Source organism: Bos grunniens, chromosome 21 (assembly GCF_055505025.1).
Source record: "Bos grunniens cultivar Pamir isolate PY7600 chromosome 21, Bosgru_T2T1.0, whole genome shotgun sequence".
Classification (NCBI taxonomy): Eukaryota; Metazoa; Chordata; class Mammalia; order Artiodactyla; family Bovidae; genus Bos; species Bos grunniens.
The window spans coordinates 44,426,360-44,450,797 of NC_141185.1; the positions used below are offsets into that span (position 1 = coordinate 44,426,360).

General features: G+C 44.8%; 1 protein-coding gene and 1 long non-coding RNA gene across 5 annotated transcripts; one reads left to right on the top strand and one right to left on the bottom strand.

The window, feature by feature from the left end:
- Positions 1 to 324: 324 nt before the first annotated feature.
- LOC147349544 (uncharacterized) lies at positions 325 to 11,525 on the bottom strand. 4 transcript variants are annotated; one of them, XR_015149934.1, is made up of 3 exons: positions 4,942 to 11,525; positions 3,522 to 3,646; positions 325 to 732 (listed from the first exon to the last, which is right to left on the bottom strand). It is a non-coding gene; the product is annotated as an uncharacterized LOC147349544 (long non-coding RNA). The 4 variants fall into 4 exon arrangements; XR_015149935.1 differs by lacking the exon at positions 3,522 to 3,646 and adding an exon at positions 3,684 to 4,445; XR_015149932.1 differs by having other exon boundaries at positions 3,522 to 4,445.
- On the top strand, positions 11,344 to 23,604 carry BCL2A1 (BCL2 related protein A1). Its single transcript, XM_086364247.1, has 3 exons — positions 11,344 to 11,903; positions 14,392 to 14,990; positions 23,324 to 23,604. The coding sequence occupies exons 2-3, from the start codon at positions 14,571 to 14,573 to the stop codon at positions 23,429 to 23,431; spliced, it is 528 nt and encodes a 175-aa protein (XP_086220373.1). The 5' UTR covers positions 11,344 to 11,903; positions 14,392 to 14,570; the 3' UTR covers positions 23,432 to 23,604.
- The last annotated feature ends 834 nt before the right edge of the window (positions 23,605 to 24,438 follow it).

Genomic DNA, 24,438 nt, shown 5'->3' on the forward strand with positions numbered 1-24,438 from the left:
CACCAGTGAGCAGCTCCCCTGGGAGACTTCCTTAAATCCTCTAACTTGGCTGACCCTGGATTTGAGTTTTCCCCGGTTTGTGACTTTTTTCTTTAGAAATGTGATAGTTCATCTCTTGAGAAATGGGAAGTGGGAATTGAAGATTCTGGAAAGTCCCCAGGCTTTTCTAACGCTGGAGCAGCATAGCAGCTGAAGTTGTCTGTCTCAGGGATGGAGATGCGGATGCCAAGGGTGACAGAGAGAGGGGCTTTCCTTTGGAAGGTACCTGTTATTAGGGTGGTTACTTCTCGAGGGTGCCAGAAAATAAAGGTCATAGAGACACTCGAATTCAATGGAACTTTTATTAAAAAAAAAAAAAAAAACAGACAAAAAAACATTTTTTAGCATAGAAATTTTAAAACTTTGTATTTATTTTTGTGCTGGGTCTTCATTGCTGCATGCGAGCTTTGTCTGGTTTGAGTGAGAGGGGCCACTCTCTGGAGGTGATACACAGGCTTCTTGTCTTGGTGACTTTTCTTGTTGCAGAGCACGGGCACTAGGCGCACAGGCTTCCGTAGTTGCAGCACATGAGCTCAGTAGTTTCAGCTCCCAGGCTCTAGAGGACAGGCTCAATATTTGTGGTGCATGGGTTTAGTTCCTCCAAGGCATGGGGGATCTGCCTGGATCAGGGACTGAACCCATGTCTCCTGCACTGGTAGGCAGATTCTTCACCACTGAGCCACACGAGAAACCCTAGCATAGAAAAATGGTGTTAATAACATACACAAGGTAAAGAGAATAGAGAACTCCCAAGTGCTCCTTAACCAGCTTCACATATTTCCAGCCTTTTGCCTAGCTTGTTTCATCTCTCTCCCGACTTCTCCCTGCCCCCACCTTTTTGTTAGAGTAGCCACTACTTGACTTATTTTAGGAGGCTAATAAGGCCTTATAAGGATTTAAGATAAGGATTGAAGAATTTGTGGAGGTAGAAGGAAATCTGAAAACGTTCTGGTCCAACATTCTTACGTTGTTGTTTAGTTGTTCAGTTGTGTCCTACTCTTTGCGACCCCATGGACTATAGCCCACTAGCCTCCTCTGTCCATGGGGATTCTCCAGGCAAGAATACTGGAGTAGGTTGCCATTCCTTCTCCAGGGGATCTTCCTGACCCAGGGATCGAATCCATGTCTCCTGCCTTAGCAGGTGGTTCTTTACCACTGAGCCACCAGGGAAGCCTTCTTAGGTTTCAGGTGCAAAAACTGAGGCCCAATAAGGAAAATGGGCCAAGAAACCAGGCCTGGGCACTCCCAGTGCATGGATTCTTCTGGTTCCAGGCAATGAAAGGCCACTGAGCCCTGCAGCAAAATCTACTGTGAAGGAGGGAAAATGTTAGGAGCACTCAAATCCCAGAGTCCTGAGAGCACAAAGAAGCAGCTTACACTGACATGGAGCTGCTGGTTATGGAATGTGGTTATAGAGTTTGATCCCCACAACATCTATAACGGTAGGTGTTATCATTCTAGGGGCTTCCCAGGTGGCACTAGTGGTAAAGAATCCACCTGCCAATGCAGGAGACTCAGGAGACTTGGGTTTGACTCCTGAGTCAAGAAGATCCCTTGCAGAAGGGAATGGCTACCCACTCCAGTATTCTTGCCTAGAGAATCCCATGGTCAGAGGGGTTCACGGGGTCACAGTTAATGGGGTTATAAAGAGTCGGACACGACTGAGCACACAGTGTGTATATATGTCAGTGCTAATCTCCCAATTCATCCTGCCCTCCCCTTCCTCCCCTGTGTCCACTAAGCCATAGAAGCTTCTGGAAGGTAAAGGGGTTTAAGTGAGTGGCAGAGCCAGGACTAGCACCCAGATCTGAGAACATCTTTTCCGGCCCCAGGGCCATTCTCTCATCTGGGCTGTGTCCCTGCTGGAAGGTGGGGGTGGGGCTTTACTGCTGGATCCCTGCTCTCTGAACTCTAAGAGCCTTGGGCCTCCAAGGACTAATTATAGCCTTTCCTTGAAGAAGAAAACCCACAGAGTCAGTGGCTTTGTCAGGGGAGGGAATCTGTTCTCCTTTGAGAGATCTGCTCATGGCTGATGCCACAGTGACTTCTGACTAAGGCCAGGGTGCAGGGGGTTCCCCCTCAAGCAAGAGAGCATCTTCCTGCTTCCTGGTGCAGCGGAGCAAAAGAACATCCCAGAAACCTTTGGTATGAAGGAACACAGCCTTTTTCTGGAGTGAGTCTTCTCCCTCACTGCCCACTGGGAGGTATCCTTAAAGGCAGGGGAGGGGCTAAGGCCCTGTGCTCCCAATGCAGGGGGCCTGGATTCCATCCCTGGTCAGGGCAATCCAGATCCCGCATGCCACAACTAAAGACTGACCGCATGCTGCTGCAATAAGGATAGATGATCCCGCATGCAGCAATCAAGACCCGGTGCAACCAAAAAAAAAAAAAATAATAATAATGGAGGTCATGAGACCACCGTTCCACACTGGAAAGGGAGAAACACTGGACCTGACACTCACAAATGCATCTAGCTCATGGCAGCCACTGTTCACCTCCCTCGATGATGAACTGTGTTTCTTAGGACACTTTAATCTGGACCATTTTTTCAGGAAACTTCTTAACAGAGACAAAGCCTACTCTTCTGCTGGCACTGTGTTGGGGAAATACATTTGTTTGAAGCCCTTCCATGAAACAACTCTAACTTTGACAAGAAAAAGAATTTATTGGGCTTCCCTGGTGGTCCAATGGTAAAGAATCCACCTTGCAACACAGAGGACACCAGGTTAATCCCTGGTCCAGGAACATCCCACATGCCTTGGGGCTAAGCCTGTGAGCCACAATTACTGAGCCCATGTACCTCAACCACTAAGCCTGCATGTTCTAAAGCCTGTGCTCCGCAACAAGAGAAGCCACCGCATTGAGAAGCCCACATACCCCACCCAACTAGAGAGTAGCCCCCTCTCGCTGCTACTAGGGAAAGCCTGCATGTAGCAACAAAGACCCAGAGCAGCCAACAATAATTTTTTTTAAAAAAAGAATTTATAGGAAGCACCCTGAGATGTCTCAGATACCTGAACAGGGACGGAACAAATGGCACAGAGGATTGGAAGGCCACGGGGACCCTCTCACCATCTGTCAGCCCCCCTCCTTTCTGCACATGGACTTCATTCATTTTTACCAACTTCCTTCCCAAAGCAGGAAGTATGGCCACATCCAAGCCTTCTCTGGGAAGTCCTTACTTTCTCCTTCAGGCTGAACTTTCACGTCTCAGAGTCTCAAGGCACTTATTCTGCATTTGAATTTTTCAGTGGTTTTATGTGAGATCCCTTTACACCTGTGTTAATGAAACAAACTCCTTGCATACCCATCCCCAGCTCCAGGGCAGGGCCAGTGCATGGTGGGCGCTTTGTAAAATTTGTTGAGCAATTAGCCTAGTGAGTGGCTATGGGCTGTTTGTCCTTTGCTCTTTGGGGGAATCTGAGTTCTGGCCTTTCCAACAGAGACTTGCCCTTAAGGGGCCCAGTTTCACTTGCTCTCACCAAGCACACTTCCTGCATTTGCTTTTTGTCTTACGGCCATTCCATTTAGGGAGTGGAAAGTCCGAGGCCCTCTACCCAGATCACTTGAAGGTCCTATTCAAATAGGCTTCTGTCTTGTACTTCCCCTGAAATGACATTTGGGGAAAGAAAAGATAATTTTACTTTTGCTTTGCCAAGTAAAACTTCACAGACATAGTAATACAGCTTCAGCCCCTCGTGGCTCAGATGGTAAAGATTCTGCCTGCCATGCAGGAGACCTGGGTTCTATCTCTGGATCAGGAAGATCCCCTGGAGAAGGGAATGGCAATCATTCCAGTATTCTTGCCTGGAGAATCTCATGGACAGAGGAGCCTGGTGGGCTAGAGTCCATGTTGTCGCAGAGTTGGCACAACTGATCAACTGATTTTTCTAAAAAAAGAAAGTCCAAGTCCTTCTGCCTACATCACTTGAAGGTCTTATTCAAATAGGCTTTTCTCTTATACTTCTCCCAAGGTGACATTTGAGGAAAGAAAAGATAATTTTACTTTCAGTTTGCCAAGTAAAACTTCACAGACATAGTAACAAAGCTTCAGCCCCAGGATCACTCTGATTGTGAAGCGGGCAATTGGTCGAATATTCGGTGTTACTGGCAATGATGATAGTAGAATCCAGTCCATGTGTGTCTTGCATGTCAAAGATAAATAGCTCTCTTCCTTGGGGAGCCACCAGCCAAGGGCACCAGCCAGCAGCACGGCTTCAGTATAAGATGTACCAGGAGATGTGCACGGGCACAGGGTCCCATGGGAACACATGCTGAGATTTCTCCTGGCTCAGGTGAGTGGGAAAGGCTTATTTTCACTGGATGTGGAAGATAGAGGAGGTTTGAAGACACGTGCATGAAAGAAAAAAGCCACTGCCACTGGAGACAGCTGGAAGAACAAGTTCCTAGAGACAAGAGAACACATCACAGAGTCAGGTCAGGGGGCAGAACTGGGGTGAGAGGAGGTCAAATCAGAGCACCAAGACCCTTCCAGGATTTGGGCTCCTCTTCATAGTCAACACGAAGCCCTTCATTTGGTGAGCAGAATGAGCAATGGGTGTTCCAGTGAGATTCAGAGAGGGTAAGGGAAAATGGGTCTGGGCACGCACCTGTGCACACAGGTGTGCAAAAGGGATGTATCACAAATCAACACATCAGGACATGTTGCACTCAGACATTCTACCTTATGTGCGACCATCTATAATTTTAACCTCTGCTGGGACTTTCCTGGTGGTCCAATAGTTAAGATTCTGCACTTTCACTGCACAGGACATGTGGACTGTTTGATCCCTGGTTGTTGTTCAGTTGCTGAGTCCTGTCCAATTCTTTGTGACCCCATGGAATGCAGCACATCAAGCTCCCCTTTCCTTCAACTATGTCCCAGAGTTTGCTCAAACTCACCTCCATTGAGTCGGTGATGCCATCCAACCATCTCATCCTCTGTTGTTCCCTTCTTCTCCCACCCTCAATCTTACCCAGCATCAGGGTCTTTTTTCAATGAGTCGACTCTTTGCATCAGGTGGCCAAAGTATAGGGGCTTCAGCTTCAGCATCAGTCCTTCCAATGAATATTCAGTGTGGAGGAACTAAGATCCCACATGCCATGCTGCTGCTGCTGCTGCTGCTGCTAAGTCGCTTCAGTCGTGTCTGACTCTGTGTGACCCCATAGACGGCAGCCCACCAAAATAGACCAAAAAAAAAAAAAATCAACCTCTCTTTGGCTTTTCCCTCTCCTCTTTTCACCTCTATCTCCTTTGTAGCCTCTACAATGTTAGTCAAAAACCCACCCCCACAAGCCGAATTTATGACACCTGCTGTCTTCCCTCTCTGCCTCTCAGCTTCCTTGGTTCACAATGGTTGTTCTCTTCAGGGCCCACTTTCAGCCTTGTCTCCAAATTCAACAGGGGAACTGGGGGAAGTCCCACCTGCTTATTTTGCTCATAGCATTTCCTGGATATTGATCTCCCGGCTAGGAACCAAGCTTCCGCTGGGAGCCCTGTCATACTGAGCAACTCGTTTTTCCTGACACAGAGTGTGGACAAGCTTCCATTGTGCTTTCTGATGATCAAGGCTTGGCCCCACCAGACCCAGGGAGATGATGCGGGGGTGGGGGGCACGCAGGTGACTTCTATTCCCCCCTCCCTTTTGTGTTACGACAGCATTCCCACTGAAGACCATTGTTCTCTGCTTGGTGTGAAAAAAGGAAGAGGCGTGGAAAAAGGAAGTTGTCATGATAAGCTCAGAGGACCTGAAGAGCGAGCCAGGCTGGGAGTTTCCCCGGGCCACCTCCTTTGAAGCAGCTGAAAGCACAGCAAGTTTCCTCCCAACGTCTGCATTTGGAGAAAAGAGAGTGTGACCTCAGCAGCCCCTCCCTGAAGTCACGCACATGGGCCCCCCGTCCCGGAGTTTGGGTTCCTCTGGCCACTCGTCAGCCAGGGTGGCTTCAGGGTTCTCCCCTCAGATTCCCCATCAAAACTCCACCACTGTCAGTCATTGCTCTCTCCTTCTGGGTCATAGCAGGAGGTAGGCTCATGACCTAATAAGATCTCTGAGGTCAGGAGGGAGATGAAATGAAATGAAATATTCAGGCAGTTGTGCTTCAGGCCACTTAGAACACCTCTGTCTTCGGAGGGTCTACTTTTCAGAGGATTCTCAGACCTCTAGTAACTTGATGGTTATAGAGGTGAGCAAGGTGACTTTGAAGGACCTCCTGGATCACTCAAAGATTTGAACTGCCTCCCTGCTTTCCCAGTCCAAAGGATGGCAGGAGGGTATTGTTGTTGTTCAGTCACTAAGTCGTGTAGGAGAGTGACATTGGTTAAATTGTACGTGATTGTGCCTATAAGTGACCTTGCATGTGAGTTGCATGCTGTGGCAATTTTAAAACATGGCTACCGATTCTTGACACTCTTCTTATCAATAAAAATATCTATGTTTCCTTTCCTTGAATTTGAGCAGTCATGTAATAACTTGTACAACTAGATTAGTATAGAAATGATACTGTGTGAGTTCTTTTCGGGGTTTTTTTTTTTTTTTGGCTGTACAGCATGTAGGATCTTAGTTTTCTGACCAGGGATTTGAACCTGTGCCTCTTGCAGTGGAAGCAAGGATTCTTTTTTTTTTTTTAATGATACAGATTTATTATCTCATTGTTTCCGTGGGTCATGTCTGGGCACTGACTAGTCGGGTCCTCAGTTCAGGATTTGATCAGGTGGAAATCAAGGTGTCAGTCGGTGGGGCTACCAATGGACCCATCTGAGGCTTGGGTGTCCTCTGCCAAACTCCCTGGTTGTTACCAGCATTCAGCTTCTTACGGCTGTAGACTGAGTCCTCAACTCCTGGAGGCTACCCACTGTTCCCTGCCCTGCGGTCCTCTCCATAACAGTTTGTTTGAGACCAACCCTAGGGAACTCCCTGACGGTGTAATGGTTAGGATTCCACACTTTTTTCACTGCCATGGGCCTGAGTTCAGTCTCTGGTTGGGGAACTAAGATCCTGTGAGTTGAGAAGTATGGCCAAGATATAAAAAACCAATCCAGGAGTGTTTCTGATCCTTCGATCTCTTCTTCAGACTCTTTTAAAGGGCTCACCTGATTGAGTCAGACCCACTCAGGATGATTTCTCTTGATTAACTTAAGTCAACTGGTGACACAAGAAGCTCACCTCTGTGATGATCGAGATGGATGGGATGGGGGCAGGTGGGAGGGAGATCCAAGAGGAGGGAATATAGGTACATGTAAAGCTGATTCACTTCACTGTACAGCAGAAACTAAGGCAACATTGTAAAGCAATTACATGCCAATTAAAAAAATCTAAAAAATAAATAAAGTTAACTGGTTAGGGGCTTTATTATATCTGCAGAATCTCTCTGCCTTTGTCCTTTGTGTACCCTGATCCAAGAGAGTCACAGTCCATCATGCTCACAGGTGTAGACCATTTTCAAGGGCAAAGGAGGCCATTAAACAGAGCATGTGTATAATGGGGACAAGAATCATGGGGACCACCTGAGAATTTTGCCTACCATACACGGTGTGCTGTCTTTTGCACAGCTGTTGAGTTGCCAACATTTTGATGTTGGGCATTTCATAAAAACTTCAGTTTCTGGCTTCTTTGGGAAAACTGGCAGATCTGCCTACCTGAGGTCCAGGTAGGGCGAGTTTGGCTGGGTTAGGGCCACTGCAGTCTCCACCCAGCTCACATCACTTCTCTCATCCATTTTTTTTTTTTTTTAGTTTTATTTATTTTCTTGGCTGTATCTTACATCATGCAGGATCTTAGTTCCCCGTGTGTGCATGTTAAGTCGCTTCAGTTGTATCTGACTCTATGCGACCCCATGGATTGTAGTCCACCTGGTTCTTATGTCCATGGGATTCTCCAGGCAAGAATATTGAAGCAGGTTGCCATTTCCTTCTCCAGGAGATCTTCCTGACCCAGGGATTGAACCTGCATCTCTTACGTCTCCTGTGTTGGCAGCCGGGTTCTTTACCACTAGCGCCACCTGGGAAGCCCCCTTAGTTCCCCAACCAGGAATCAAACCTGTGCCCCCTGCAGTGGAAGCATGGAGTCTTAATCACTGAACTGCCGAGGAAGTCCCTCCCTCACCCTTTGGGTTGAGAGCACTTACAGGCCAAGGCAGCTGGGTTTGAAACCCAGCTATGTGCATTCTTGAGCAGTTGCCTCCTGTGCTGGAGAGTCATTGAGGCGATTAGCTCAAATAAGCTGCCTCACTCCTCATCCTCCCCAGGTGCTGAAGACGCGGCTGACCCTGCGGCGGACCGGCCAGTACAAGGGGCTGCCGGACTGCGCCAGGCAGATCCTGGAGCAGGAGGGCACCCGCGCCCTTTACCGTGGGTACCTCCCCAACATGCTTGGCATCATCCCGTATGCCTGCACCGACCTGGCTATGAGGTGGGGGTCTCACAGAGGGGTTGGCAGGGGCGGTGTGAACCCAGGCCCGTGGAGAGCTTCCTCCTGGCCTTCTTCTCTCCTAGATGCTCAAGTGTCTCTGGCTGAAATCAGGCAGGGACATGAAGGACCCTAGTGGCTTGGTCAGTCTGTCGTCTGTGACACTGTCCACCACCCTGGGCAGAAATGGAGGGGAAGATCCAGTGTCTCCTGGCCCCAAAGGGCCTTCCAGGCTCGGGACCAAGGGCAGACTTGTCAAGAGAAGCAGACTGGTTGCCTGGGTCAGAAGATTCCTGGTGCCTCCTCCCCAGTGGAGTCTGGACTCCAGTTTGGTTTGCTGCGACTTGTCCTTGGGCCTCTTAGTCTTGAACAGGAATTGGAAGCCTGGAAGATGCCTGGGTCCAGAAGATAAACTGAGGGCCTAGATCAGAGCTTAGAGCTCAGATCCAGGGACCTTATGTGAAGCTGGTGTAGGGTGTCGAGTTAAGAGTCTAGGATCCCTTGGTCCTGGGAGGAAATCTAGACCCTTGAGTTGGTAGGAGAGCTGGTTCCATTTCTGGAAGAGAAGTAAGGACTCTAGATCCCCGGCCGGCCTCCGGGGACTCTAACCCAGACGTCAGGCTTGAATTCCTGCAGCCGGTGGCCAATGCCCATGTCGGCTGCCATTCAATCTGGTTCCGGCTAATCCCCTCCAAAGCAAGGATTCTTAACCACTGGACCACCAGAGAAGTTCTGATACTCTGTGAATTCTAACCTGGGTTATAAAAAGCTATTCAACTCCTATGTTGGTCACTGGAATGCTTGCTCTTGGCACCTTTAGCCACCACATGAGAAGTATGACCAATCTGAGATTGCCATGCTGGACAGACCACACAGAAAAATTCTGTGACTACGTGAAGAGAGATGCCCAGCCAACCCCAGCTGTTCCAGCTGCCACTGTTTGAAACACTCCAGCTAAACCCCAGACAACATGGAGGAGAGACCAGTCATCCATCTGAGCCCTGCCCAAGGTTCATTTCATGAGCAAAATGCATGATTATTGTTTGAAGCCACTGAATTTGGGGAACTCCCTAGAAAGCAATAGATAACATATGTATACAGATGTGGCAATTTATATAAACACCACAGATAGACACGGAGGTGTAGTTCCTGTGTGTGTGTGTGTGTGTGTTTAGTTGCTCAGTCGTGTCTGACTCTTTGTGACCCTATGGACTGTAGCCCACCAGGCTCCTCTGTCCATGGGATTTTCCAGGTAAGAATACTGATGTGGTTGCCATTCCCTCCTCCAGGGGATCTTCCCGAGCCAGGGATGCAACTACTTCTCCTGCATTGCAGGCAGATAATTCACTGTCTGGGACACCAGGGAAGCCCTGGAGCCTGGTGAATGCAAACCCAGGTCATAGTGGCATTAACAAAGGATACGTCCTTCTGTCTCTATACCTGCTTCATGATCAGCTACTTGTCTCTGTCCCACATGGCCCTCCATCCCAACACACCTGAGAAATGGGACATTTCCTGCCCTATCAGTAAATAAGAATTTCACAGTCATCAGCAGGTGCCACCTTCCAGAGTCAGGGAGCCTGAAGGAGCTTAAGAAGGAAAGAACACCTGCTATCTAGCAGCCATGCCCTCCGGTAAGCCCTGAGGAAACTCAGGATGAGAGAACACAGGACACTGGTCCCAGATACCTGGGGTGCATATCAAAGGAATGATTTCAGTGAGCCCAGACTCTTGCATCTTCCTATACAAAGAAAAGCACTATCTTGAGATGTCTGGTTTTCCTTTAACAAACAACAATCTTTTGACCTTCCCTTTGTTGCAAAACTTCTAAAAACTGGCTCCCACCTCACCTCCTTGGAGCAGTTCTCTCAGGGTTACTTAAGATGCTACTTCCTGGCCTGAAGTCCTAATAATTCCCACCGAATAAAACAACTCAACTTTTAGGTTGTGATTGTTTTTTAAACCTACACACCCCATTCCAGTCTTTTCATACTTTATATACAAATAATTCTTTCTGGAAAAGACTTTGTCTTTCCTCTACCTATCCTGGAAAAGTGATTATTTGGAAATACTGCAAAATAAACTAAAGCAGACTACAATATTTAAGACTTTTTACAACAATTTCTTTTCAATTCCAGATAAGGAACCCAGAGCCCTAAATGTAGTTGGCTCCAGGTGTGACATTGGTCATGTTTATTTATTCAACAGAGATCTGTCCCTGGCTTCCCTAGGTCCAGGCTTGAACACTGGCAAGACAGGGCAAAAAAGGTAGACCCTGACCTTATGAGACTGAATTGCAACTCTTTAAAGTCAGACTTTTTTTTAAAGTCTTTATTGAACTTGTTATAACACTGTTTCTATTTTATGTCTTGGGTTTTTGGCCCAGAGGCTTGTGGAATCTTAACTCCCAGACCAGGGTTCGGACCTGCACTCCCTTCATTGAAAGGCAAAATCTTAACCACTGGACCACCAGGGAAGTCCCCTGTACAGTAACTCCTAAACCACCTGCTCATACTATTTTTCCAGAAATGCTCATCACCACAGGAATGTAATTGGGCAGGGGTGGGGGGTGGCAGGTTATAATAAATTTTCCCATCATTGCCATGGTTCTTATGGTGCTCAAGGATGATTTGAGGAGAAAAAGCTGGCTGTACTTGGCTTCCTGCTCCTGTGGGCCAAGAGGCATTGTCCCAGGTGGTGGGAGGAGGGGAGGAAGAACCTCCCCAGGGGAAATCCCAGAGAAGTGACTTGACCACAGGTCTGTGTGCTCCTTTGTTCTATAACTCTAGGCGGAAAATGCCAAGAGAGGGTTAGATGTGCGAGAGATTTAGTGGGGGGAATGCCTGTGAGGGAGAACTGGGAGGGAGCTGTCAGACCACAGTGTGGGCTGGCCTGGGCTGAAGAAGAACCAGGAGGAAGGAGGACCCAGGAGGAAGAGTCTCAATTGGAGCAAAGTCTCAGCCATTCTTCACAAAGCTGATGAGGAGTCATCGAGCCACCTTTCAAAGGAGGCTGACCTACAGGGATGGCTCTTCCTACTCGTGCCTTGACCAGTCATTGATAGGGACAGCCTGCAGGCAGCACAACCTCTGTGCAAAGTCATGGGGGCGATAGATTAAGGACCAGCCGTGGGGCCCTTGGTCAGTTACAGCAATTACGCCACTGTGGCACAAGGTTTACAGTGCATTGTTGTTTTCTTTCTTCTTTTTATTTTTTAATTTTAGTAATTAATTTATTTTTAAACTTTTGGCCACACCCTGTGGCATATAGGGTCTTAGTTCCCCGACCAGGGATCTGACCTGCACCCTCTGCATTCGGAGGCTGAGCCTTAACCACTGGACCACCAAGGAAGCCCCAGGGGTGCATTTTCACAGCCACCACAAGTCCCTCTCAGCCAGCACCCTAAGCAGCAGCTCTCCCATCCTCCTTAACCCTTTGGAGATAATTCAGAAATACAAGGTATGTGGGATTTTTTTTTTTTTTTCCTGTTTGCCACTCTTCAGAAACACTGAGGCGAAGAATTAAAGTTACTCCATATGTGGATAGAACAACAACAACAAAAATAGTGAATCCCATCTCTCTAGGGACCCTGCACTGTTTACTCTTTTTCCCACTCTCTACTCCTGCCTATTAGCAACCCTGGCTTCTCGGTCGACAGAAAGATGCTGCCAGCAGACAGGGATACAGTGCCCTGACTGCCTTCATTGCCATATAATCTGTTCCCCAGGGCTCTTCTTAGCCAACACTTTCACCGTTTCCACCAACTGTTTCCCAGAACTGGTGCCAAAGCTAAATGAATGACAGATTTGCAATTCACTTGAACCTAAGCGTTTAGGAAGTTATGCTCTTATTGGGAAGCCGAATTTCTCATTAGTCTGTAAAGATTGATGGAGAATTAGGGCTGGTGAAGCCCCCACATTGTGCCAGCTGTGGTCACAGGTGCTACACGGGTCATCAGTTGCATACCTCACCCCTGGGAGTTCATTGCGCATGGCTGCATTTTACAAACCCTGGGCACATACTGAGTAAGGGAACAGAGATTTGGGTGGGAATGAGGCTTGGGTCCTCTGACGCCAAGTTTAGTGTTCCTTCTGGCCCCTAAATTCTATCTGCACGTTGGACAATTTGGCTGACTTAAATAAGAGGAAATAGAGGTATTGGCTTATAGCAGGATTTTGTCTTTTTGTTTGTTTGTTTGTTTGTTTTAATTATTTGTTTATTTGGCTGTGCTGGGTCTTAGTTGTGGCATGTGGGATCTAGTTCCCTGTGTGTGTGCTCTGTCGCTCAGCCGTGTCCGACTCTTTGCGACCCCATGGACTGTAGTCCACCAGGCTCCTCTGTTCATGGCATTTTCCAGGCAAGAATACTGGAGTGGGTAGCCATTCCCTTCTCTCCAGGGCATCTTCCCAACCCAGGGATCGAACCCACATCTCCTGTGCATTGGCAGGTGGACTCCTTACCCACTGAGGCATCAACCCAGGCCCCCTACATTGGGAGCCCAGAGTCTTAGCTACTGGACCACCAGGGAAGTCCTAAACCCCTTTAGTTTTGTCTGGAAGTGTCTTGTGTTGCAGTCTTTAGAATTGTATGTGTTTAACACCTAACCCATTGCTTAATGCTCTTGGGAAACGTATTTTTCATTCTTGATTGTACTTCTAAAAAATGTGTGTTCATCTGTTATGCAACAAATATTTGCCTAAAAAACCAAAGTTCTAGGGTAAATGGGATGTGAGGAATGAAGCAGATATGTTTTTCTTCCCTCCCATGTCATCCTATCTGAGCACCAAAGTGTCAAGCGCCGTGTTGCCTCAGCAGTGCTTGAGAGGCCCTGTTTACTGGCCATTTGCTAATCTGTATTCCAAATTTTCATTAATTCAGCTTAGCCACTGGGCTATATTGAACTTTTTTCCTTTGGAGGTTAAATTCACATAATGTAAAAATGATCCATTTTATTTTCTTCCCTTTATTTTTTATATTTATTTATTTCACTGTGCTGGGTTTTAGTTGTGGCATGTAAGATCTAGTTCCCTAACCAGGGATCAAACCTGGGCCCTCTGCATTGGGAGCTCGGAGTCTTACCCACTGGACCACCAGAGAAGTCCCCACATGACCCGTTTTAAAGTGTACAATTCAGTGACGTTTAGCATCTTCACAATGTTTCGCAGCCAGCCACCACCTCGATGTAGTTCCAAACCATTTTCATCACAAGACAGAAACCTGTACCTACTCAGCAGTTACTCCCTTCTCCCCTCAGCCCCCAGCAATCACCATTTGCTTTCTTTCTCTGTGGATTTACTTATTCTGGCTCTTTCACATAATGGGATGATACAGTAGGAGAGCTCTTACCTTTGGCTTCTTCCACTGGGTGTCCTGTTTTGGAGGTTTGTCCATGCGGTAAAGTGTATGGGGACTTCATTTCTTTCTGTGGCTTAAGAACGTTCCACAATTCATTTATCCCTTCGTCTGTGGATGAACATTTGGTTTGTCTCCACCTTTTGGCTATTGTAAATGATGCTGCTGTAGACATTCATGTGTCAGGAGTTGTGTGAGTCCCTATTTTCATTTCTTTTGGGCATATACTTATAACTGGAATTTCTGGGTCATATGGAAATTCTATATTTAACTTTTTTTCTTTGTTTTTGGCCACACTACTCGGCATGTAGAATCTTAGTTCCTCCACCAGGGATAAAACCTGTGCCCCCTGTGTTGGAAGTGGAAATTAAACACTGGCCCCCAGAAAAGTCTCTATATTTAAGTTTTTGAGGAACTGCCAAATATTTCACAGTAAAAGTTCGTGAAAACTGTTTTACAATCCTACCAGCAATGCAGGAGGGTTCTGATTCCTCCACTTCTTTGAAACTACATTAATCACTTACAGGGTGAGGAAGTGGCCTGTCTTTGAGATATTTTCCTCTTTCACATTTTATACTTTCTCTTTCACTTGCAGCCCACGCCTGAAAGCGACCAGGAGGAAGGATAGCTTTAGATGATGCAAACAGAAATTCCACTGGCCTCCAGATACTATCATGTGTCATGTTTCACCAGGCTCCACAAGCTTGAGCTTCAGACTGTCTCGGTCACTTGCAGGTGAGCAGGCTGAAGACTCTGTTCCCCAGCCAGGAGAAGATGACTGACACTGAGTTTGGCTACGTTCACGGGCTGGCTGAGGACTATCTGAAATATGTGTTGCAGATACAGCAACCTGGATCCAAGCCAAGCAAAATATCCAGGGTGTTACAAGATGTGGCTTCCTCTGTCCAGGACGAAGTGGAAAGGACTCTGAAGCAGTGCTTGGATAAGTTTGATGTGGTGTCCGTAGACACTGCCAGAACAATATTCAACCAAGTGATGGAAAAGGAATTTGAAGATGGCATTGTTAACTGGGGCAGGATTGTAACCATATTCGCCTTTGAAGGTATTCTTACCAAGAAACTTCTGGGCAAGTGTATTGCCTCAGACATGGACATGTGCAAGGACATTTCTTACTTTGTGGCGGAGTTCATCACCGAAAATACAGGAGAGTGGATAAAGCAAAATGGAGGCTGGGTATGTGTGATGGAAGTATTTTTCTTTGTTCTTTACTTTAAAATAGGAATTGAAATAGCAAGTCTCTTTGGTAATTTAAAAAAGAAATTTACCTAAAGGATTATATTTTCTTTGAGTAGTTTGTTTAAAATTTTTTTTTTAATTTTAAAATAAAGAGGAATTTCCCTGGTTGTCTAGTGGCTAACACTCTGCACTTCTAACTCAGGGGGCCTGAATCCCTGGTCAGGGAACTAGATCCCACATGGTGCGACTAAGACCCAGCACAGCCAAATAAATTAAAATAATAAAAAAAGACATTTCTAGCCGATTTCCAGTGAATCTTAAAACTTTATAGCTGAGAAACACTTGAGGTTTCAGTTTTTATACCTACAGTGTAAATTGAAGAAGTGAGTTTGGGGGATTAATAAAGCACCTCCCTAATGCTTCTTCAGAGTCTAGTCCACAGGACTGAGCTCTTGCCAGGGTTGTCATGACAATGTAGAATTAGTACAGAATGAGTTGATATTAGAATCTGTTATATTTAGGTATTTATTATGTTGCAAAAGACAGGTGTAAATTTTTACGAGTTTGTTGCTTCCTGCCCCCTCTCCCTGCCCTGCCCAGTTTTCTAATATACCAAATTCTGGCCATGAAAGCTTGGCGATTAAAAAAACATAATGTACTATATCACCAGCTAGAATCTATTCAAGATTTTCCAAATAAAAATTCACTTTATTATCAATGCCTCAAAAACTGAGACCATGCAGGGGTCCTAGATCACAACTCAAATTGTAGCATATCACGCATGCTTAGTCATGTCTAACTCTTTGCAGCCCCATGGACTATACAGCTTGCCAGGCTCCCCTGTCCATGGGATTCTCCAGGCAAGAATACTGGAATAGGTTGTCATGCTCTCCTCCAGGGGGCTCTTCCTGACCCAGGGATGGAACCCAGGTGTCTTGCGTTGCAGGCAGGTTCTTTACTGTCTGAGCCACCAGGGAAACCCCACACAACTCATTGATAAGGGGCCTGTCCCGGCTGAATGTACATACTTTTCTTGATATTCCAATAAACTCAATGCTCACTTTTCTTACATCACTGATTTCCCATAGATCCTCTCTTCAACCCACAATCCCTGGCCTCCCCTCTTCTCAAAGCTGTCCACTGTTATCAATTATTAAAGCATCCCTATTAATAAAAAAAAATGCTTGTTGGATATATCTATAGAAAATATACATAGCACTTCTTTGTAAAAAAATTATAAGTTGTTAAATAATATTTAACAATACTAATACTAATATTTGAAGTGAAAGTTGCTCAGTTGTGTCCAACTCTTTGCGACCCCATTGACTATACAGTCCATGGAATTCTCCAGGCCAAAATACTGGAATGGGTAGCCTTTCAGAAATTGTTTGTGTAAATAGTTCTTGACATGGGCTTGATCTGTGGGTCAGGAAGATCACCTGGAGGGGAGCATGGCAAACCCACTCCACTATTCTTGCCTGGAAAATCCCATGGACAGAGAAGCCTGGCGGGTTATAGTCCATGGGGTCCAAAAGAGTCAGACATGACTGAGCTCAGCACAAGGGCTTCCCCGGAGATCCAGTGGTTAAGATTCCTGCAGGGGGATGGGTTCCAGTCCCTGGTTGGGGAACTAAGATCCCGTCCTTCTCCAGGAGATCTTCCCGACCCAGGGATTGAACCCGGGTCTCCCACATTATTGGCAGACGCTTTATCGTCTGAGCCACCAGGGAAGTCCTAACATGGCCACACATACACACAAAAGAGTACTACATATATGCTGTTGTATGTGAATGCTGTTGAATGATCATTTCTAGCTGATGGATAGTTATTTATTTTGAGTTATTCCAGAGCTCTCATGAATGATACTTCATTGGATATCTTTAGTCGTGTCTTCCCTGTGCTTTTCTAGGGTGAATACTGGGATATAGAATGGCTAAGTCATGGTGTCAACACATTTTCAAACTTAGTAGATGCTTGTCCTCCTAAATGATTCTAACCTAGTTACCCTCCTATCGCAGCTTGATGGAATACACCACATTTCCTTTCATCCTGGCTGACTAATATTACGTTATGGTGGTCTGTCGTATTTTCCCTACTCTGTTGGCTTAAAAATACATACCTAATTATCTTTTTGTTGTTGTCCACACCCTGTGGCATATGGAATCCTAGTCCCATGCCCCCTGCAATAGAAGCGCAGAGTCTTAACCACTGGACTGCCAGGGAAGTCTTCTGTCTTGCTGTTTTAATTCTTTTTAAAATCAGTTTCCTTGATTACTAGTGTCTTTTCACATTGAGCATCTTTTCATATGTTTATTGACTATTTGTAATTCTTATTCAGGGAACTGCCTATTTCTCTCCTGTGTCCATTTTCCCATTTTTTGTCTTTTTCTCACTGATTTGTGGGAATTCTTGGAATATTCTGAACACAAATTATTTTATATATATGCTTTATATATGCTAAGTCACTTCAGTCGTGTCTGACTCTTTGCTACTGTATGGACTGTAGCCCACCAATTTCCTCCGTCCATGGGATTTGCCAGGCAAGAATATTGGAGTGGGTTGTCATTTTCTTCTTCAGGGAAATCTTCCCCAGGGATTGAATGTCTCTTACATCTCCTGCATTGACAGGCAGATTCTTTACCACTAATACCACCTGGGAAGCCCCTTGTATATGGTGGATATCTTCTAATATGTTGATTGCTTTTTAAAACTATAGATGTCTTTGGTGTTCATAAATGTTTTAAAAGTTGATGAAATCATACGTATTAATCTTTTACTTGATGTCTTTTGCACTTTGTTTGAGATCTTTCTGCATAATGAAAGGGCTTCCTTCAATCACTCTCCTTTCTCTATCACCTTTTTTTCTTGGAACTCAGCCTGACTTGGGGCTGGACAAAGCATGCAAGATATTTGGTCATGTTTTCTTCTGGGTGCTGTGGGGAGCTATAATGAAGGATGGGTGGGAATTGCAGCTATTACGCTATGTAGATTTCAAATGAATGCAGGAAGGTTTCTAGCACAGAGGTCTATGTGTAGAGAAATCCTAGTTGGCAAACTTCATATGAGTGGCTCAATGGTAAAGATTCTGCCTGCCATTGCAGGAGATGCAGGTTTGATCTCTGGGTCAGGAAGATCCCTTGAAGGAGGAAATGGCAACCCACTCTAGTATTCTTGCCTGGAAAATTCCATGCACAGAGGAGCCTATCTGGTTACAGTCCATGGGGTTGCAAAGAGTCAGACACTAGAGTACTAGGAATACTAGAGTGGGTTGCCATTTCCTCCTCCAGGGGACCTTCCCCACCCAGGGATCGAACACGAGTCTCACATGTCTCCTGCACTGGCAGGTGGGTTCTTTACCACCGGCATCACCTGGGGAAGCCCAACTTCCCTGAATAGATAGGTGTAATCTCCAGAAATTATATCACCAGCTATATAGTTAGATATTAGCCACCATCTAAAACAGATGCCCTAAAGGGAGTGGGGGGGAACCAGTGAGATTTATTCTTTTTTCATTTTTATCATCTTGAGCTGCTTTTCTTTCCTTCTTCCTTCCCTCCTTTCCCCCTCCCTTGTTTCTCCCTTCCTTTCTTTCTTTCTTTTCTTTGCTGCTTCTCATGTCACTTTTTATTCCTCTTCCACATTTACCATTACTTCCTCCTGTCTCTGCCAGCGTGACATACTAGAAATGAAAAGGCTCTCGTAGATCTGACAGGAGAGCCAGTGCTATTATTATTAGTTTTTTCTTAGCAGTCTTTGGCATTCATGAGGAAAGCCTGGTTCTTAAAAACCAGTAGAATGTGTCTGAGAAGACACTCATCTCACCTCCTGGGACTGCCTTTCCTTTGCAGCCAGGTGGCTTTCCTGCTTTTGCCCACTTCAGTAAAACACTCTCCTGCCCCTGTACTGGTCGAGTGGAAAGGATACTCTACCTCCAGCTTCACATGAGAGGAATCACCTCTACCTAATGCACACTGAATACATCATGCTTGGCCCAGGGCCTGTGGTATAGAACATAGCCAGCAAATATTTGTTAATGGGGTGATGGAATGAACTGGCATTGAAAGTGAGATCTAAATTCCGGTTTTCCCACTCACTAGAAGTGTGATCTTGGGTGAGATACTGAAGTCACTTGAGACCCAAATTCCTAATATAATATAAAATAATATTTTCCATAATATATGGGCTTCCCTGGTGGCTCAAACAGTGAAGAATTCCCCTGCAATGCAGGGGACATGGGTTCAATCCCAGGATGGGGAAGATCCCCTGGAGAAGGGAATGGCTGCCCACTCCAGTATGTTTGCCTGGAGAATCCCATGGACAGAGGAACCTGGGTGTCTACAGTCATGGGTTCACAAAGAGTCAGACACAACTGAGGGACTAACATTTTCACTTCACCTCACATAATGTATAATAAAGACAATAATATATACCGTTAAAAATTGAAAGAACTTTTCTGTAAGAGTGTTTTGTAAACTGTCAGATATAATACAACTGTGAAGGTTACATGGAAAATTCCAAAAAGTTTAAATATGCAAATTCTTAAAACTACTCTAATACCAAAAGAAAGCCCCCTTTGAAAGTAGGAATGTACAATCAGAACTGGTGCTTTCCATGTAACCAGCATGTTGAAGTCTGAGTCATAAGTGTTATGCAAAGTAGGTTTTATTTTCTTATGATCATCTTGCTCTCAATAATGGTCTAGTGAATTTGAGGGCAAATCAAAAGACCTACACAGGCGTGTAGATGATTAACCAAGTGTTCAGCCTGGCAAAGGCATTTCCAAAATGAGGTAATACAAGCTCAAAATTTTTTATATATCCTTTAATATATAAAATAGATTTGGGGGCCAGATTCTTCTTGTATATCTTTTTGAATTTTAACTTGAGATTTAAAAATCATTTAATGAAGAATAAGGTTAAATGTAGTTCAGGTCTCCCTGAGGGCTCCTTCAGGGAGTATCTGTGGAATATCCTTTCCACTTGACCAGCTCAGCTCTCTCCCCTTGGGAGTCCTCTATGACTCTTTCCGTGCATACCCTGCATTTGACGCATCAGCAAATTCTGATTCTGCACACCCAGCACACTGGAGCAACTGTCTTCTCTCACTTAACTGTGTCAATAGGCTCCTCCCAGCTTCCCTGCTTCCAAGCTTGCCGTGCGATGCTCTGTTCCCCACATAGCAGAGTGATCAGAGCCGTCAGAGGAATTTTTAAAATAACTCGCCTTACGTATTCCATGTTAACACTTCCAATGTTTATAGACTATCCCATCATTTTTATGCATCATAATTTACTTAAGCAATTTCCAACAGCTAGACATTTGGGTTGTTTTCTGTTTTTCCTTCTTAGAGATAATGCTTCAATACTAAACATGGAGATGGTTTTCCACCCCCACAGCATAAAAGAAGACTGCCTTTCACTGCCCCTCCCTCTCCATTCTGCCTTTTGACTTTAGTTCCTCATTGCTTCTCTCTCTGACACTAGAAAAGAACTTGGTATCCAGGGCCCAACGGATGGTTACTTTGAGACTAAAGTCTGCCATCTTCTCAGTCAGCTGGGTTTCCAAATAAAGTCTTATTCCTTGCCTCAAAAAAAAAAAAAAAAAAAAAGGAGGCTGCCTCATGATCACCTTCTCACAATAGAATGATTGGTTCATCTATAATAGAATGATTGGTTCATCTATAATCACACTACTCATACATTTTGGAATACACATTGCCTTCAAAAGTTTTGCTACCAATGGGACAAGCTCACAACTTGATCAGCATTAGGTGGAACCATTAAACATAATCTTGAGGGTTTAATAGACTTCTATTAACAAGGTCAAGTTAATAAGTCTAAAAAACAGTAAGATGCCATTACAATGTGAATTTAAGAGCTGATAATGTGGAGTTTTTTCCCCATATACTTGCTCATGATTGATATTTATCTTCTCAACAGCCTTTGCCTTTTAAATTATTGAGGGCTTGATGATTTCCTCTTATGTTTGAATGAACTCTTTCATGGCATATGTGTAATAAATAGTATCCTGGTCTGTTGTTCTTATTTTAGTTTCTTATAGCTTAAAAAAAAAAGAATCTTCATATAGCTGAATTGTCAGTTTTTTTCCTTTGTTGTTGCTTTAGAACTTTAATAAATATAAGAGGGTGACATATTAACCATTAACTGCCTGATCATAATGGTGATCATTGTGGTAATAATAAAAATCATTGTAGAGTTGCCCCCACAGTACGGGGTTTATAGAAATTCTAGGAAGAGGAACACTGAAGTGGATCCCACACCTGGGACGGGTGGGAAATGCCCGAGTGTGTAAAGGCAGGAGAAAGAGGAAGAAAAGCAGGAGCAGCCTGTCCTCTCTGTGAACATGTGACAGCAAGCGTCTCCAGGCATGACGTCACACTTCACACGGAGGCGGAAGTTGGCTTTCTTATGCAATCTTTTCAATGGAAAACTCTTCTGAATGGTGTTAGTCTTTGCTGCCGGTGATGCTCCAAAAGACAGTTCCGTAGCATTACTGAGTTCTCAAAGAAATATGTTTGGTTTACACTATCGTGTTAGTCACACTAGACTATGAACTACGAACTACTTGAAGACGTTTGTAACCCCAGAAATGGAACTTTACTAGATGAACATCTAAAAAAATTGTTTTAAACAATTTTCTAATCTCCTTGGGAGTGGTTTGAAAATTTATGGATTGAAAAGAGCAGTGCTTTCATTTCAGTACAGGTCCAGGTACTAAGAAATCAGGTAACCTTACTTACATAACATTTTTTTCTGGATCTCTGTTTCCTCATTTGTCAAAATAAGAGAGGACATTAGGCTGGATAAGCTCAGCGGTGCTTTTCAGTGAGGGTGCTCTATAATAAATCAAAAGTTAATTAAATACAGTGTCCAGTTTATGTGTACATGCATTCTCAGTTGCTCAGTTGTGTCCAACTCTTTGCAACCCCATGGACTTCTCTATTCATGGAATTTTCTGGGCAAGAATACCAGATTGAGTTGCCATTTTCTACTCCAGGAAGTCCAGTTTACATGCTTCTTAAAAAAAAAAAAAAAGTCTGATTAAAAAAGGAATGAATGTAATCTGACTTTACTGTTGCATCCTCATGACTCTCAGCACAAAGGAGTTTACAAATAAAGGCTTATTTCAGGGGCTTCCGTGGCTTAATGGTAAAGAATCCGCCTGCCAATGCAGGAGACATGGGTTCGATCCTTATCCATGAAGATCCCACATGCCTTGGAGCAACTAAGCCCATGTGCCACAACTATTGAGCCTGTGCTCTAGAGCTGGAGAGCCACGACTACTGAGCCCACATATTACAACTACTGAAGCCTAAGCACCTACAGCTCTTGCTCTGCAGCAAGAGAAGCCACTGCAACGAGAAGCCTGAGCACTGAAACTAGAGAGTTACCCCTCATTTGCCACAACTAGAGAAAGCCTGCATGCAGCAACAAAGACACAGCACAGCCAAAAACAAATCAATAAATAAAATTATTTAATAAATGCATATTTTAGTCCCAAACATTCAGAAGAAAAAGAAGGGTGGGGGGCAGCGGGGGAAAGATAGACTCTCTACCCTCTAGCGCTATGCCATCCAATACAGTAGCCACTTGTCACCGGTGACTGTTGAACAGTTTCAGTGTGGCTGGTCTGAATTGAGATATGCTGTAAGTTCAAACACACTGGATAGTAAAGATATAGTACCAATAAAGTAAAATATCTTATTTCCATCGTGCTTGCATATTGAAATCACAATTTATTTGTTTCCTTATCTATGTATTTATTTATTTTTGGCCATGCACAGCAAGGCATGTGGGATCCTAGTTTTCCACCAGCGATCAAACCCACACCCCCCACATTGGAAGCACAAAGTCTTAGTCACTGAACCACCAGGGAAGTCCCAAAATCATAATATTTTTAGATAAATTGATTATATTTTTAAAATTAATTTTGCCTCTTTTTACTTTTAAATATGTGGCTACTGGGAATTTCCTGGTGGTCCAGTTGTTAGGACTCTACGGTTGCAATTCCAGGGGAGAAGATTCAATCCCTGCTTGGGGAAATAAGAAAGATCCAGCAAAAAAAAATAAAAACAAAAACCTGTGGCTAAAAAGATTACGTATATAGCTTGCACTATATTTCTGTTGGACAGTACTGCTCTAGGGTGGTCTGGAATTGAAGATAGAGAATGGTAATGAGGCTGAATAGAATAAAACCAGTGAAAATATAGAGAAGACTACCTACATTAATTAAATGAAAGTTTATTTGCTTTTCATTCCAACAAATTTAGTCTCCACTGATTTTTAAAATGTTAACTTTGTTCTCTTGTAGGAAAATGGGTTTGTAAAGAAGTTTGAAACCAAATCTGGCTGGCTGACTTTTCTGGAAGTTACAGGAAAGATCTGTGAAACATTATGTCGCCTGAAGCAATACTATTGACTGAAAAGGACACTCCACATTGTGAAATTTGTCCAATTTTTTAAACTCATACAAGAAGTACTGTCAACACTTACTTCTACTTCTACACAGAGAACTTTGATGATGTAACTTGACATTCTGAAGTTATGGGAATTTTCTCCCCATTTTAGTGAATAAACTGTACATATATGTGATGTGTACTCTCTGGGAGTCTAACAACAAAATGATAAAGCTCAATAAAGGGAACAGGGGCTGAATTAAGAGAAGGATGACCCGGAAAGTGACGTCTTTGGCAGATTTTCTTAAGGGTGTGTCCACTACCCCCAAATCATTTCCAGTGTCAGTAGTCTAGATTGATGGACTTCCCAGGTGCTGTGCTCACTCAGTCGTATCTGACTGTTTGCAACCCCATGGATTGTAGCCCGCCAGACTCCTCTGTCCATGGGAATTCTCCAGGCAAAAATACTGGAGTGGGTTGCCATGCCCTCCTCCAGGGGATCTTCCCGACCCAGGGGTCAAATTACAGCCAGATTCTTTACCATCTGAGCCAGCAGGGAAGCCCCTTCCCAGGCGGCTCAGTCAGTAAAGAATCCGCTGCCAAGAAGGAGATGCAGGAAGCCCGGGTTCGATCCCTGGGTCAGGGAGATTCCCCGGAGGAGGAAATGGCAATCCACTCCAGTATTCTTGCCTGGAAAATTCCATAGGCCGAGGAACCTGGCAGGCTATAGTCCTTGGGGTCACAAAGAGTCAGACATAACTTACCGACTAAACCACTACACCACAGTCTAGACTGATAGTGGGTGAGGTCTGCTGCCCACATGCCTCTGGAATTCAAGTTTTCTGAAGACCCCAGGGCCCCTGAATGGTTACGTGTGGTTTTCCACTGATGCCCTCTCAGCTCACTTCAGAGGTGTCCTTTAAAGCTTATGAATATGGCAGCGAGATATGGAGGATGCCTTGGGAGAATCTGAACAAGGATAGTCAGGTAAATGACTCAACGTTGAGCCACTGTTAAACTCTCCATTTAA

Bases quoted from the DNA above. Each gene is read 5' to 3' on its own strand.
- BCL2A1 (XM_086364247.1), top strand. From the start codon at position 14,571: ATGACTGACACTGAGTTTGGCTACGTTCACGGGCTGGCTGAGGACTAT. The intron at 14,991-23,323 runs GTATGTGTGATG...GTTCTCTTGTAG, and splicing joins TAAAGCAAAATGGAGGCTGG to GAAAATGGGTTTGTAAAGAA.